Source organism: Mesoplodon densirostris, chromosome 18, assembly GCF_025265405.1.
Source record: "Mesoplodon densirostris isolate mMesDen1 chromosome 18, mMesDen1 primary haplotype, whole genome shotgun sequence".
Taxonomy (NCBI): Eukaryota; Metazoa; Chordata; class Mammalia; order Artiodactyla; family Ziphiidae; genus Mesoplodon; species Mesoplodon densirostris.
The window spans coordinates 52802062-52817478 of record NC_082678.1 but is presented as its reverse complement, the minus strand read 5'-3'; the positions used below and the strand labels follow the sequence as shown (position 1 = coordinate 52817478).

At 48.3% G+C, this 15417-nt stretch overlaps 1 protein-coding gene across 6 annotated transcripts in view; it reads right to left on the bottom strand.

The window, feature by feature from the left end:
* Positions 1-15417, bottom strand: part of ADAP2 (ArfGAP with dual PH domains 2) — a 37354-nt gene that overhangs the window by 16004 nt on the left and 5933 nt on the right. For 2 of the 6 annotated variants that reach the window (XM_060082831.1, XM_060082830.1), the window contains exons 1-6: positions 13094-13310; positions 12098-12228; positions 10317-10408; positions 9099-9178; positions 8049-8161; positions 455-601 (exon numbers count right to left, since the gene is read on the bottom strand). In XM_060082831.1, the coding sequence (XP_059938814.1) occupies positions 455-601; positions 8049-8161; positions 9099-9178; positions 10317-10408; positions 12098-12228; positions 13094-13187 (657 nt within the window). In that variant the 5' untranslated portion in view covers positions 13188-13310. Of the gene's footprint in view, positions 1-454; positions 602-8048; positions 8162-9098; positions 9179-10316; positions 10409-12097; positions 12229-13093; positions 13311-14372; positions 14428-15417 lie in introns of those variants that run through there. The other 4 variants (XM_060082833.1, XM_060082832.1, XM_060082835.1 and 1 more) reach the window with 4 other exon arrangements.

Below are 15417 nucleotides of genomic sequence, written 5' to 3'. Positions count from 1 at the left end.
GCTGTTGGTGTCGGACCAAACGCTGAGAAGCAAGGCCGTGGAGTGCGCCGCTGCCCAAGCTTTGATCCATTCCTCCTCCCATATTTGGACTCTCCGGCCCCACCTGATTTGCCATCCCTGGGCATAGTCCCTTCTGCTAAGTGGATGCCCCTTGACGGCTGTGCATCATCCAGACACACCCCTGGTACCCACCAGGTTGCTCTCCCTGATCTCGCTCTGCTTTACTTGTACCTCTGTCTCCAACTAGAGAGTGACAATAGGAAATTCCCTGGCATTCCAGTGGTTAGGACTCGGTGCTTTCACTGCCGTGGGCCCTGGTTGAGGAACTAAGATCCCACAAGCCACGTGGTGTGGCCAAAAAAAAAAAAAAAAGTGACAATAGGTTAAGGTGAACAGCAGCAGCAGATCTCAGGAGGCTGCTGCGCAAGGGGGTCAGCGAGCTGGAGGCTCTCACCTTCCCACTCTCGTGATACACAAACAGGTTCCTGACGTGGCCCTCCTTTCGGTAGGTGATCTGCAGCCCATGGGGGTTCCCTATCTTCTCTGTCTGGAAGGTGGCATTCAAGTCCTTGATGCTGATGACAGCTTTGGGCTCTTTACCCTAAAAGAGAGGAAGCAGATACTTAAGATGCTGACAGTCAGCAGGGTGACTTCTCATCATGTTCACCAGGGAGACTTAACTGCAAACAGATGACCCGTATGGAACTCTGCATGCGTTTTAAATGTTCCTGCTCTCATAGCAAGATGTACAGATATTCTACCGCTGACCTGTATTCAGCCATCCCACTTTTCCTGCTTAATCAGATTGGCCTCTCTGAGCTGAAAGGGGGCTTGGAAAGACCTTAACTTAGAACTTTTCAAAATTTTTAGCCACAGAACTTTTTCTGAAATGAATCAACAGGAATTCTCTGGAGGTCCAGTGGTTAAGACTTGATGCTCCCACTGCAAGGGGCACTGGTTTGATCCCTGGTTGGGGAACTAAGATCCCGCATGCCATGTAGCCAAAAAAAAAAAAAAAAGAATTTGAAACAAATATCCATGGAAGGGGCCTCCCTGGTGGCGCAGTGGGTGAGAGTCCGCCTGCCGATGCAGGGGATACGGGTTCGTGCCCCGGTCTGGGAGGATCCCACGTGCCGCGGAGCGGCTGGGCCCGTGAGCCATGGCCTCTGGGCCTGCGCATCCGGAGCCTGTGCTCCACAACGGGAGAGGCCACAACAGTGAGAGGCCCGCGTACCGCAAAAAGAAGAAAAAAAAAAAAATCCATGGAAGGCAAACAAATAAAATAGATAAAACAAACAGATAAAAGCAGGTGTGGGGGCCTCAGGGCACGCCCTCCCACCCTCCACTCTGTTCTCAGGGTCTGAACACAATTCAAGCACTCACTGATGCTAAGAAGGCAAAGGGAAAACAAGTGCTTCCTTTCATAACTGATAAGAGAGAAAAATGATACCAACACTCTAGTCCCATAATAGCTGTTACCCACATGCAGCTATTAAAATTAAAACTAAATAAAATTAAGACTTTAGTTCCTTAGTCACACGTAGTCCCATTTCAAGTGCTCAGTGGCCACCTGTGGCTAGTGGCTAGGGTACTGGACAGGTGCAAACATGGAAAATTTCCATCACTGAAGGAAGTTCTAGTGGACAGTCTTCTCTAGAGGGAAATTTGGTCATATTTACTAAAATGTTGAGTGTTTTGCTTTGACCCACAATTTCACATCTAAGAATCTATCCGAGGAAGTAATTGCATTACTATGCAAACATGTATGTCAAAAGATGTTTACTGCCATGTTGCTTATAACAGTAAAAAAAAAAAGAAGAAGAAATTATTGAAATGTCCATCAATGATAATGGGTTAAATAAATAAATCATGGCATATCCACACAATAAAATATCACAGAATTTTTTAAAGGAAAATTTAAATCAATATTACTAATATGAAACAATGTCCATGATATCCATGCATGAGAAATACCAAGTCCCAGAACTGGATGTATAGTAGGAACCTATTAATGCAAAAATTATATACACATGGGCTTCCCTGGTGGCGCAGTGGTTGAGAGTCCGCCTGCTGATGCAGGGGACACGGGTTTGTGCCCCGGTCCGGGAAGATCCCACATGCCGCGGAGTGGCTGGGCCCGTGAGCCATGGTTACTGAACCTGAGCGTCCAGAGCCTGTGCTCTGCAACGGGAGAGGCCACAACAGTAAGAGGCCCACGTACAGCAAAAAAAAAAAAAAAAATTATATACACATATATATGCATATAGTATATATATAATGTACATAAACTATATGTATATACTATATGTTTATTTGCACATACATAAGAAGTATGGACAGATTTACACCAACACTCTTCACAATGGTTTTCTTGAAAGAGTAATGGACGACTTTCCTTTTAAAATATTTACTATGAAAAATACTAAAAATACAAAAAAAGTGTATTTAATTTTGTCAATATTGTTCCCAAAGAGGAAATTTGTTTAAAAAATACGACATAACTAATAAAGCCAAAATCTCTTTAATTACTACTTACCCTGTCCCTTTCCCCTCCTCCACTCCCCACAGTCAATCACTGTCATGAGTTTGATGTTCATCTTTCTAGTTCACTTTTTACACTTTTATACACACATACACATACCCATGAACAATACATAGTGCTGTTTTATGTGGCTTTAATTTACATAAATGGCATCACATTATATGGATCATTCTACAACTTGCTTTTTTTTTTTTTTTTGCAGTATGTGGGCCTCTCACTGTTGTGGCCTCTCCCGTTGCGGGGCACAGGCTCCGGACGTGCAGGCTCAATGGCCATGGCTCAAGGGCCCAGCCGCTCCGCGGCATGTGGGATCTTCCCAGACCGGGGCACGAACCCGTGTCCCCTGCATCGGCAGGCAGACTCTCAACCACTGCGCCACCAGGGAAGCCCTCTACAACTTGCTTTTGTCACTCAACATTTTATCTCTGTCCATGTTGAGATATACCAATCTTCTTGGCTCTTGTAAATGACTACACCAAAAGTTATCAATCTATGTTCCTGTTGACAGATACTGAGATTGTTTCTGATTTTTTGCTGCTGTCCGCTTGTATCCCTGGTATACCTCCATGAGAGTGTCTCTACGTCACGATTAGGAATGGAATTGCTAGCTCACAAGTGTGTACATCTTTGACTTACTGAAAACTGCCAAATTATTTAGCTAATGGCTCTCCACAGTGGTTGCACCAATGTACATACTGGAAGTAAATTTCCATCAATAACATAGAAGATTTCCCCTTTCCCCATATCCTCACCAACACTCAACGCTGCCAGTTTTTTTTTTAACATTTTTGCCAATATGAAGTGTTTGAAATGGAATCTCATTGTTAATTTCTCTTATTCAACTTAATTGAGGTATAATTTATAAGCAATAAATGGAACTCACTTTAAGAGTACAGTTTTTTGACAAGCGTATATACCCATGTAACCACCACCACAATCAAGATCTAGAACATCACTATTACCCTAAAAGAGTTCCTTTTGCTCCTTTGCATCAATCCCCACCCCACCCCAATCCCAATCACTTATCTGCTTTCTACTGGTATAGTTTTGCCTGTTCTGAAATTGCATATAAATGGAATTATACAGTACATATTCCTGTATAAGTCTTCTTTGGCTCAGAATAATATTTTTTAGATTGATCCACATTGTTGCATTTATTAGTAGCTTGTCCCTTTTTATTGCTGGGTAATATTCCGTTCTATGGATATACTACAATTTTTTAATTCATTCATTTGTGGATGAACATTTGGGTACCTTCCAGGTTTTGGCTGTTACAAACAAAACTTCTGTGAACAAGATTTGTGGACAAATTTTGTTGTGGACATATGTTTTTGTAAATACCTAGGAGTGGAAAAGCTGGGTTATGTGGTTAAGTGTACATTTAACTTTATTAGAAATTGCCAAATTGTTTTCCAAAGAGGTTGTATCATTTTATGTCCCACCAGCAATGAGAGTTCCAGTTTCTCCATATCCTTGTCAACACTTGGTGTTGTCAACCTTTTTAATTTTAACCATTCTGGTGGATACATAGTATATCTCATTGTGATTTTAATTTTCATTTCCTTGACTGCCAGAGAGATTGGGCTTCTTTTCCTGTATTTATCAGGCATTTTGGTTTCCTTTTCTGTGAACTACCAAACCATTTCCTTTGCCTCTTCTGCCAATGGATTGTTTTTTTCTTCTTGATTTTTAGGGTTTTTAAAAAATGTGATCTGGGTATTAATACTTTGCTATGTTGAAATATCTTCTGAGTTTTGCTTTCTTTAAACTTCACTTTTTTGTATTATCCAAAATTTTCACATAAAAATGAGTTACCTTTATAATTTAAAACTTTTCCATTTGGGTAAAGAAATAAAAAAAGAACAAAGGCAACTTGTTCTATTTTTAGACTGCTTTTAGACCGAACAGGCTTAGGACTGAGAAAGAGATCAACTTTTTCCAACCAAGGATGAGACTCACATCCTAACTCACAACAGCTACTGGGGTTTGGTGGCTGCTCCTAACTCTGTAGCAGCACTTTTTCTTCCTGCCTTTTGTACTTGCAATATTTTTCAGTGATTTAAACTGAAGACTGAGAAGAAGTCTCTACTCTCTCTTGGAGGGTTAATACTCTTCATCCCCCATCATTTTTCATCTGGCCCCAGACTGAGGCCACACTGGACGGATCTTCTGGCATTGCTCTGGTCCATCCAGGAAAGCAACAGGGGACATAAATCGTAATTTCTGCATGTAGGAAATGGAGTAAGATGAAGGCTAAAGTGCTCAGAGCTTGTCCTTCTCTTACTTTCTTGGCCATTCCTTCACATTCTCTTTGCTGGAAACTTCTTATCTTTCCTCTAAATATTGGAATATCCCAGGGCTCAGTGTGATAGATAATCTCCAAAGATGGGCCTCTCCAATTCCTTCCCTTCTAGTTTGCATATGCCACTCTACCCATAAAGAGGTGGAATCTATAACTCCTCCTCTTGAATTGGAGCTAGCTGCATGACTTGCTTTGACCAACAGAAGGCAGTTCCTGGACTAACCTTTGAGAGGCCTGGCAGCATTCTCATTTGCTCGGGGAAAGCCAGCCGCCATGCTGCAACAAAGCTTGAGCTGGACTCCTGAATGAGGAACAATCACAGAGAACGCACAAGAAGGATGCCAAAGCACCTGACATGTGAGTGAGTGAAGGCTTCCTGGGTCTCCTAGCGCAGCCCAACCACTCCACTGATGCCACATGGAGTACACTGGAGCAGCCACTGCCTGTTCAAATTCCTGACCCACGGGACTGTGAGACACGATAGACTGATGTTTTGAGCCACTAAGTTTTAGGGTGGTGTGTCACTCAGCAACAAATAACTAAAATACTCAGTCCTCCGACATCTTTTCTCATCCACCCCCACCCCCTGCTTAGGTGACTCCCAGCCAGTCCGGTTGCTAAACCAGTTTACATGCTGATGACTCCAGCTCCAAACTCTCCCCAAATCTCTAGACTCAGAACTTCTGAGAACTTCTTTCTCAGTCTCTATTTGTATGACTAATAAGCATCTCAAACGGGAAAGGAACTCTTGATCATCCCCATAGGGAGCTAAGTCTTTGCCATCTCAGCAAATGACAAATCTAGACTTCTAGTTGCATAAGGCAAAAATCTGGGAATCATTCCTGATTCTGCTGACTTTCACACTCTGTGTCCAATCCTTCAGTAGATCCCATTGGCTCTATTTCCAAAATACACGTAGAATCTGACTACTTCTAACCAGCTCCATCACCATTATCCTGATCTAACCCATTATTCCTCGCTTGGATTATTGCAATAGCTTCCTAATTGGCTTCTCTGCTTCCACCCTCGCCTCCCCACTGCTCCATTCTCGCCTCCCCATCCCACCCCACGCCATTCTCGCCCCGGTAGCAGCCAGAGTGCCCCTTTCCAAAAGTTTTAGTCAAAGCAGATCACTTCTGTGCTCAAAACCCTCCTGTGGCTTCCCAATAGCAGAGTAAAATCCAAAAGTCTAAATGTTTTGTAAAAATATTCTGTGATAAACCATAGTGGAAAAGAATATTAAAAAAAGAATGTAAATGTTTTGTAAATCATATATCCCATAGGGGTCTTGTGTATAGAATATGTAAAGAACTATTACAGGCTCCCCTGGTGGTGCAGTGGTTAAGAACCTGCCTGCCAATTCAGGGGACAGGGGTTCGAGCCTTGGGCAGGGAAGATCCCACATGCTGCGGAGTAACTAAGCCCCTGTGGCCATGAGCCACAATTACGGAAGCCCGTGTGCCTAGAGCCCGTGCTCCACAACAAGAGAAGCCACTGCAATGAGAAGCCCGTGTACCGCAACGAAGAGTAGCCCCCGCTCGCTGCAACTACAGAAAGCCCGTGTGCAGCAACGAAGACCCAACACCGCCAAAAATAAATAAATAAATAAACAAAAAATTTTAAAAAAGACCACATATTGTATGATTCCATTTGTATGAAATGTCCAGAATATGCAAATCTATAGAGTTAGAAAGTAGATCAGTGGTAGCCTAGGGCTGGGGGAGGGGAGGGGAGTGGAGAACTAGAGCTAACACATGTGGGGTTTCATTTTAGGGTAAAGAAAACGTTCTAAAATTGATTGTGGTTAGAGTTGCACAACTCCATGAATATACTGAAAGCTATTAATTATACACTTTAAATGGGTGAATCCAATGGTGTGTGAATTTATATTTCAATAAAGCTGTTTCCAAAGAAAAATCCCAAGTCTTCCTATGGCCTCTGAAGTCTTCCACTGTGTGAGCTCATCTTGCCCCATTTTCTTCTTGCTCACTCTGCACCAGGCACTCTGGCCTCCTTCATGTCCTCTAGACTCACCAAATACATTCCCAGCTCAAGCCAGGGCTACGGCTCATGGGTGGGCAGTTTGTGCACTGAACAAAAAGCCCCCAGCTGAAGGTACAAGTGAGCACTGCCATCCAGGCTTCTGCTTGCCTAGACAGGGACCAGGGCTGCACCCTCTCAGAGGGGTTGCCTTTTCTAATCAGCACACATGACCATGCTCAGGGCTTCTGTACATACTGTTCCCTCTACTTCTACCCTTTGCCCACAAATCCACATAACTCATGTTTATTCAGTTCTCTGCTCAAAAGTCATCAGAGAGGCCTCCCCTGACCATCTGTGGTAGCACCTCCCTCTACCCCATGCTCTAACTCTTCACCCTCTTTTATTTTACTTCGTATAACTTATTGCCACTGGATAGATTATGTATTGATGTATGTTTTGGTTACACCTGTCTCCATCCACTAGAATGGAAGCCCCAGGAGAACAGGAACTTCGTTCAGTTTATTGCTGTATCCCCAGTTCCTGGAATAAGGTCTAGCGTAGTAGGTGCTTAATAAATATTTCTTAAGTACATAAATAAATGAAGTAAAAATCAAGTGATCATCAAAGGCTTAATCATGGACCAGTCTAAGCCCATTCTAGGTGAAGAGAAGGTGTGGTTTTTAGTGGACTGGATGGATTGTATAACAAGGAAAAGTAGCAGCGTGTGGTACCTAAGTCTCAGTGGCTGAGCTCATACATGAGACCAGGTGCTATTGATCAAAATGTAGACCTGGGACTTCCCCGGTGGCGCAGTGGATAAGAATCCGCCTGCCGGTGCAGGGGACACAGGTTCGAGCTCTGGTCTGGGAAGACCACACATGCCGCGGAGCAACTAAGCCCATGTACCGCAACTACTGAGCTTGCACTCTACAGCCCACAAGCCACAACTACTGAAGTTCACATGCCACAACTACTGAAGCCCACGTGCCACAACTACTGAAGCCCACGCATCTAGAGCCCGTGCTCCGCAACAAGAGAAGCCACCACAATGAGACGCCCGCGCACCTCAACGAAGTGTAGCCCCCCTTCACCGCAACTAGAGAAAGCCCGCGTGCAGCAACAAAGACCCAACGCAGCCAAAAATAAAATAAATAAATAAATAAAAATGTAGACCTGAGTGGGGTGAGAGCCAGCGCTGGGGAGGAGTAAGAGAAGACTTACCTCTTCTTTAGTGTAGTACTTCAGGAGGCCTTCTCTTGCCAGGAGGACAAACCTCCTTTTCAGGAACTGTGCGTTGTCCCTTCCCCGCTTCCATAGGAACCCTTCTCGGTTACCTTCCACCAAGGATGAGAAAGAGTGAACACTCACGGCTTCAAGACAAACAAGCAACTCATGAACCCCGTACCGTATGGTCTCAGGGGTGGAATGAACCTCTCACCTGCTGCTAAAATGTCTAGGATCTAATTTAGCTATTTCAGCTGCAGGACATGGGGGTCCTGTCTGGGGCCAAATTTGCAATGTTGTATGATTTCAGTTGGGCTACCCTCAACTTTCTTCCTTGGCTGTTTCCTAAGAAGACATAGTAAACTCTAAGTAGGCTAAATCCTAAGAAACTGGATTGATTCTGAAGGAGGCCCAACTTCACGCTGACATCAGCCTAATGAAACTCTCCAGAGCGTGGGAATAATGAGTGACCTCTGGGCTCCTGCTGGTAGATGAATACTCTGTGCTCCTGGCCACCAGCAGAGCTGAGCACTGGCTGCCTCTGGTCCTCAAAGAGCAGTTTCGTATACTTTGCTCTCTGGGTCAGTGTCAGCTTGGACTCAGAGTAGCAGGGCAGAAACTGCCACAGGTTCAGGGCCACCGACGAGGCTGTGCCCTGCACAAAGGCGGGAAGGGAGGTGAAATCCAGTCCATGCACCTTCCCAAGGCTTGTGCCACACCAGGGGTTACATTAGCCAGAAGCAGGGTGTCTTATTTCTTCCTGGTCTGCCCGGTGGGTGAGTCATTTTGCAATTTATACTGAAGACCCTATACACCCTGTGGCCCTGCAAGGACCTGAGACGAATGTGTTTCTTGGCCAGTCAGACCATAAAACCCCACCAGCCGATGTGTTGCTATTTCAGAGACCGAGGAACCCACAACTTGGCCTCTGTGGCCAGAGCAAGGAGGGCAGGTGTATCTCTGCTGACCTTGTTCCTAATACTCAGGCACTTTGTTTTCTAGAACTCATCAGGACTAGCCCTCAAAAGATGATGAAAATAACTTTACCTGGGGGTGAGATTGTTTTCCCCTCAGCCATAAATTCCTGTCTTTCATACTTTGCTCGAATCCATTGTTCCTTTAAGACCCTAAAAAGAGAGAATCTTTAGTCAGCTGTGTCTGATGCATCCTCTTCCCATGGCAACTTTCTGAGACCCCGCAGCTGAGGATGGGAGCATTACAGCAGCTGCCTGGCTGCCTGCTCAGGCTAGCCAGGTATTCTCTGCCTGGGTACTAATAACATTTGGGACCGGGTAATTCTTAGTGGTGGAGGGATGTCTCGTGCTTTGTAGGATGTTTAGCAGTATCTCTGCTCATCCTCCACCTCCTCGATGCTAGTGGCACCCCCACCCCAGTTGTGACACCCCAAAATATCTTCAGACATGGCCAGTGTCTCCCCAGGGGGAATATCTCCCCCAGTGAGCTATATGCACACCACTATACTATTCCAACCTCGGCCTCAGCCCTCTAGGTCAATGAGACAGACAACAGCTCCCCTGGACCATCTACTCTGCCACATCCCACTGCATGTTCATGAGCTTAAGCCAGGAGAGCCCAAGAGCCTCTCCCTGTGGCCCAGCCATGAGATCTGAGCATGCTACACTGGACAGAGCAGTGGTGTTAGGGTCTGACCACCTGGGACCTGGTCCCACTCTACCATTTATCCACTGTGTGACCAAGGGCAAGTTACTTAACTCCTCTGAACTTGGGGAGTATGCCAATAATATTATACCTACCTACCCCTGAGGGTTGTTGAGAGGTTTAAATGCATACAAAGTGGCTTGTACTGTGCAGAGCACATAGTAGGTGCTTAGGTGGGGCCTAAGCAGCTGCTTTGGAGCAACACTGAGCTCAAGTGGGACAGCTAAGGTGGGACTCCGTAGAAAGTATAATAGCTGAAACACATTTGTTCTGCTAAAATACCGGCAGCTTCTTAATCAAGTTAGTTATCACCTGTAGGCTATGAGAACATCAAGTCAAAGGGACAGATCCTAAAGAAAATGCCCCATTTCACAGCTGTGGAAACTGAGTCCCAGAGGGGGCAAATGACAACCCAAGCTATGAAGGTGGAGAGGGGCTTTCATCAGGTCTGTGTGCTCTCCGTGACAGTACCAAATGTTTTCCTGGCTCCACCTGCTGGGCATGTCTGTAGAAGAGACCACCACACAAGAGATGGCGTAGCGGTGGTTGCGGGGTCGGGGGGGGACCAGGAAATCACCCACTCACATGCAGTCGTTGGCCTGGGGGATATAGTAGAAAGCAGGGACTCTGGCTTCATACTTGGCCTTCACTCGGAGGTTCCCATTGTGGGTCATAAACTGCAAGACAACAGCAACTTGGGGTAATGTTAGAACTTGAAAAAACGTGAACTGAAACCACAGTCTACCCTGAAGGCCACTGTTCTCACTGGCTCCTGGGCTGAGTCAGGAGACACTCCTCCCGGAGTTTGACACATTTCCCCTCCTCCCCGCCACCCCACCCAGCTTGGTCATCTGTGCTGCTGGGAAGCCCCAACCTGGAGCAATGAGGTGCTGTAACAACCATGCTTCATACAGGCAGAGCTTTACAGCTCTCCTGCATTAGTTCATTCGATCCACTCAACCACTGTAATATTACCATCCCCGTTTTAGAGGTGAGGACACTGAGACTCAGAGAGGTTAGGTGACTTACCCAAGGTGACACAGCTAGTCAGTGGAGAGCTGGGCTTTGAACCCAGACCTCTCTAACTCCAAAGCTCATGTTCTTTCTCCCACCCCCTCCACAGATGGCCAGGACCACCAGCAGCAGTCCCTGCAAGTCCGCAGGAGACAGATGGAGCTGGAGGATGGAAGAAGTTCAGTGCTCGCCCCATAGATTATGTAGGTCAGGAAGATCACTGGGGGCCTCTGGCACCCAAGAGACCCAGAGGCAGATGTGCCAGGAGTGGCCCTGGCCAACAGCACTCAGTAACAGCAGTGGCATATCTGGGGTGAGGGCATGTGTGGAAAAAACATCGGGTTTTTAATCCATGTCCCTTGGGCAGTGTGAACCCTGTTCTCCCCTTCCCCAGTGGCCACTTGGCTGTGTTCCAGGATTTGCATGGGCTTTGGATCTCAACAGAGCAGGGTTCGCATCCCAGCTGCGCCATTTATTCACTGAGTGACGCCTGGGCAATACTTAAGCCCCTGAGCTTCAGGGATCTCACCGTGAAGATGAAGAAGATATAACAGGGGAGTGATAAGGTATAAAGAAACCACCCTCGGGTTTAGGTGCTGGTTTCCAGTCTTTCTCCTGCACTAGAATGTAAGCTCCATGTGAGCAGAGACTTTATCTTGTTCACTGCTCTCTCCTATACCCAGCATATGTAGGCTTACAGTAACGTGTGGAATGTATGAGTAAAGTATCTAGCCCAGTGGTCTAGCCCAGTGCATGGCACAGATGGGTACTCAGTAAACATGGGTCTGCTTCCCCAGTAGTCCCGGAAATCCTCAGCTAGCCAGCCCAGTTTAGTACTGCCTGCTCTCTGAAGGTTTTCTGGCCAGAATGGTGTTATCTGGGCTGCAGGTGTCCTCCATCTTTGTAGGTCAGGAGAAAAAAAGTGGTCCCCTCCCTGGCTAGGGGGACTGGAGGAGGACTATGAACCATGAATCGGAATACTTCTGTTATAGTCCAAGATTTCAGTGAATGAGAACAGCAGCTGTTAATTGACTATTTACTTTGTACCTGCCTTGAGCCTGCATTTAATCCTTACAGCAGCCCTATGAAGGCGTAGTGGTATCTTTATAATACAGATGTGGAAAAGATTCACAACTAGCGTTAAATAGCAGGCTCAGGGCCTCATAGCTAGTAAGTAAGCAAGTGATGGACCTAGGATTTGAACTCAGGGCCTCGCCTAAGGCAAGTCTAATTGGCTCCTTATTGCCCCTCTCTTGGCCTCAGTTTCCTTCCCTGTAGAATGGGAGCGCCCTGCCCACTGCCTCCACCCCAGTTCTGCTGTTCCAATGCTCTCCACCTGTGCCCCTTGCTACCTCCACAATACTGTCGTCCCAGAAGTCAAGTCTCACAGATTTCACTTTGCTGATGTCTGGGAAGTTGCGGTGGACTCCGGAGCAGTTCAGACAGATGAAGATGCCCAGCTTGTAAGAGGCCCAGTCAGGGTCTGCGGGGCAAGAGGACAGGAGGGGAGCTGGGTGAAGAAACCAGGGTTGGGCAGGGGGCGCCGGGAGAGGCAGGGCTTGGCAGTTAGCCTGGGGAGGTGTCCAGCTCAGCCCATGTCTTCTCTCTTAGCCTCCCCGCCTTGGATGAACTAAGATCAGCATGAAACCCTCTGATCAGCCCACTGGCCCTGGCGCGGCGGCGGCCAGGATGAAGATCTTGGAAGGAGTCCCGAGGAGGATGGGGGCGAGAGGCTGAGGCGGGCGCGATGTGGAAGTGTCGGGACTCCGAGGAACCTAGAGGAGAGCGCGGAGGGAGGGACCGGCACCGAGGCGCCTGGCTGGGGAGCTGCGGGTGGGGAAGTCGGAGTCAGGGACGCTCGGGGTCCACAGGGTCGGAGTGCTGTGGAGCAGGAACGTGGGAGGACCCTGGGGACGTCCGGGCCGGGTAGGGAAGGGGCACTGGACCATCAGGGCAGAACTGGGTCCGGGGTCTGGGATCCCTGGTGTGTAGGATGTTTGGATCCGAGGGTGTGGGAAGTGGCTGGGTCCGGAACGAAAACGTCAAGGACCGTGGTCCGGGTGGGCAGGGTGTCTGGCAGGGGAGGTGAGTAGAATGGTCAGGGCACCCGGGGCCGGGATCTAGTGTCGAGGTCCAGAGTGGGGAGAACAGGCGGCCCGGCCGGGTTCGAGTGGGAGCGGTACCGGCCGAGGAGAGGGCTGCCGGGGCCCCGGGTCCGAAGGTGATATAAGGGTCACGCGCGGATCCAGCGGGAGTCCTGGACCGGCCCGGACCTGAAGGGAGGGGAGGGGGCCGGCGGGCCGGGGCCGGTCCCACGTTCCGGACTGCACGCGCCGCCGCGCCCTTACCCGCCGCCCCGCAGTCGGCGCAGTGCGCGTTGCCAGTGCCCGCCGCCCGCAGCAGCTCCAGCAGCCGCTTCTTGTTGCGCTCGCGGTCGCCCATGGCCGGCCCCGCGGGCTCAGCAGGGCTCAGTCCGGCCGCCCCCCGGCCTGCTGCCGCCCATGGTCAGCGCCTTCGTCCGCAGGTGGAGCGGGACGCAAAACCGGCGCCTCTAGCCCGCCCGCGCCGCCTGTCCCGCCCCAAAGGACGTTAAGCCCCGCCCCTCCTGGACTTTCTGTCCCGCCCCCGGCGCGTCCTGTTTGCGGGCTGCGTTCCTCTTTAAGGCGCACGCCCGCCCGGCAGGGACCTAGTGCAGGGCTTGGAGTCGGTCACCCTGGACCGAGGTCAAATCCTGGCCCGCCACTGGCTAGCGCTGTGACTGTGGACAACCTGGTCAGCCTCTCTGGGCCTCAGTTTACACCTCTGTAAAAGACGAATAAGGGCATATGTCCTTGGCAAATTAAAAAGGATCTAACTTCTGTTAAAGCGTTCTCCTGATGTATTATAGATCCTACATCTACTCAGAGACTTAGAGACATTCAAATGCCACCTCCTCAGGAAGCCCTCCTTGATCCCTAGCCTGGAGTAATCTCTCCAGCTTCTGGTCTTGCTAGAATACCAACCGTTATTGGATCCATTTCGCCCTTTGGCCCTGAGCATTTTCTACCGATCTTGCCTTACAGTTATTTATATATTTATGTTAATTCCTTCTCCCCTCCCCCCACACACATGCGCACACTAGATACTTTGATGTCAGAAGAGTTACTTCTGTATCCCACACAGCTCCTAGAAAAAGCACCTGCACATTTTTAGAAGTCTAATACATAGTCGCATGACGGTGTTCCCCAGGAAGTGTGGCTTCACCAAGAGGGACACCGCTGGGCATTTCTATCTGTGAAGTTCCATCACCGTGAGGTGTGGGCAGGGCTTAGGTGGTCTTGAATCTGGGCATTTCGTGAATGCCCCTCCCCCATCTCTGTCCCTCTTTGACACCATCCTCAGTGATCCACAGACTCCCGGTAAGGCACACGCTGTGCACACTTGTCATCCCCTCTGTAGGCAAATATCTGTCATATGCATAAGGCTTAATGCACATCATCTTAGGCTTCCATTCTGGTGGGTTGCAGCTGATCTGCCAGCATCCCCAATTCAACACACGTGCACATACACATGCGAACACGTAGGGCAGCATGGTGTAATGGAATGAATTCAGAAACCCAGACTTTGAATCTTGGCTTCATCACTCACCAGCTGTGTGGCCTTGGGCAAGTTCCTTCACTTCTCTGAGCCTTGGACACCTCATCTGTAAAACGAGGGTCGAGAGATCACCTAATAGGGTCATTGAGATGAGCCAGTACATGGCACACAAAGCTCTCAAAACACAGTGGCTCCCTTGCTTCCCCTGCCCCTGTGGTCAGCTCATGGGATCATCCGTTGGAATGCTCTGTGTCATTTCCCATCTTCCCCAGGGTGGAGGAGGTCAAGCCTCCAGGCCCTGGGGGAAGGGGACATTACCAAGAGTAAGCAGCCAGGAGGGTCTTGACTGTGGGGGTGAGGCCTAGCCTAGGAATCTCTCCAGAGGGACCAAGGAGAGAGCCTGGAGAGGGGTCAGAGGGCATGGGGTTGTTTACCAAACAGGCCGAAAGATGATTCATTTCCGCTGCTTTAGATGAAAAAAGGGACAGAAATAAATCTCCCAGGAGGAATCTGGGAAAGGCAACCTAAGGGATGAAGGCAAGGCGAGGGGGCAAGTGGGGGACGAAGAGGGGACAGGGAAAGGACATCATTTCTCCGCAGCCAGGGCAGAACAGTGATGTTGGGGAGCTTCTTGGGTGCCTTTGTCCCGCTGAGCTGCTCTCTTTGCACCTTGAGATTCAGCGTCCCCTCCCTGGAGGTCCCACAAAAGCCAACCCAAGGGAAAATATATCATCTCCTTCATGGTGAGAAGCAAGAGATTGAGAGGTTCCTTTAGTTTCTTCTCTTCCCGTCCTATTTCTGGAAGTTTCCATTTAACAGAATTTCAAGGGACTTCCCTGGCGGTCCGGTGGTTAAAACTCTGCACTTCCACTGCAGGGGGCACAGGTTCGATCCCTGGTTGGAGAACTATGATCCAACATGCCGCGGTGTGGCCAAAAAAATAAATAACTAAAACTAAAAACAAAACAAACAAACAAAAACACCAGAATCTCAAGCCTCAAGGTTTGCCAAAAACAAACAAAAGAAACAAAAAGAAACAAAAAGCGGTACTGTTAAACTTTGTTGGTGATGGGTTTCTTTTCTTTTTTTAAATTTA